The sequence below is a fragment of the Octopus bimaculoides genome, chromosome 13, assembly GCF_001194135.2.
Source record: "Octopus bimaculoides isolate UCB-OBI-ISO-001 chromosome 13, ASM119413v2, whole genome shotgun sequence".
Classification (NCBI taxonomy): Eukaryota; Metazoa; Mollusca; class Cephalopoda; order Octopoda; family Octopodidae; genus Octopus; species Octopus bimaculoides.
The window spans coordinates 52,574,462-52,575,144 of record NC_068993.1 but is presented as its reverse complement, the minus strand read 5'-3'; the positions used below and the strand labels follow the sequence as shown (position 1 = coordinate 52,575,144).

The window sequence follows — 683 nt, the reverse complement described above, 5'->3', positions numbered from 1 at the left end:
TATATATATATATATATATATATATATGTATATATACCTATATATATATATATGTTGTGATGTTGATCTACTTATTTAATCCTATAATATCTCCATTACTGTCAAAATCCAGGGCAAGAACTTCATCAATCGGCATTCGGTCACGGTCCTTAAGCACCTGACAGATCCTCTCCCAGCGGTGCCGGTTGGCATACACGGCTTCTTCACACTCTTTACATTCACTAAACATTCTTGCTAGAACACTGTAAAATAGAAAAGATCATAGAATTGTTTATATAAATGTTACAGAAATGAAACATGAAGTGCAATTTATTTGGTAAAAACATTTACATTTATGAATATACATAAAAAAATATCACCAATGCAAAAAGAACATGCATATGGAGGAAACGAAATTAGGGTGATTCAAGGGGAAGCCTCTCCTAGAATTAAAATATATGTCTTAAAATGGGTGCAAGTATAGATATATGAGGAATTTCTGTGATATCAAAAGTTCAAAAGTATAAACTTATCTGTACAAATACCTATATGTATGTGCATGCACCCACACACACACACACAAGCAAATATAAATATATATATGATTGATGCAACACAACTTGGTGCACAATATTCTACCCATAAGGGACAGCTGCAGGATGGGTTAAAATGATTGTCATGTTGAATAAAGATTTGTACTAAAT

The 683-nt window shown here is 31.9% G+C and overlaps 1 protein-coding gene across 6 annotated transcripts in view; it reads right to left on the bottom strand.

The window, feature by feature from the left end:
- Positions 1-46: 46 nt before the first annotated feature.
- LOC106877721 (cGMP-dependent 3',5'-cyclic phosphodiesterase) overlaps positions 47-683 on the bottom strand; it is a 434,395-nt gene continuing 433,758 nt past the window's right edge. For all 6 annotated transcript variants that reach the window (XM_052972474.1, XM_052972473.1, XM_052972475.1 and 3 more), the window contains one exon: positions 47-242. In XM_052972474.1, coding sequence (XP_052828434.1) covers positions 68-242 — 175 coding nt within the window. In that variant the 3' untranslated portion in view covers positions 47-67. The remainder of the gene's footprint in view (positions 243-683) is intronic.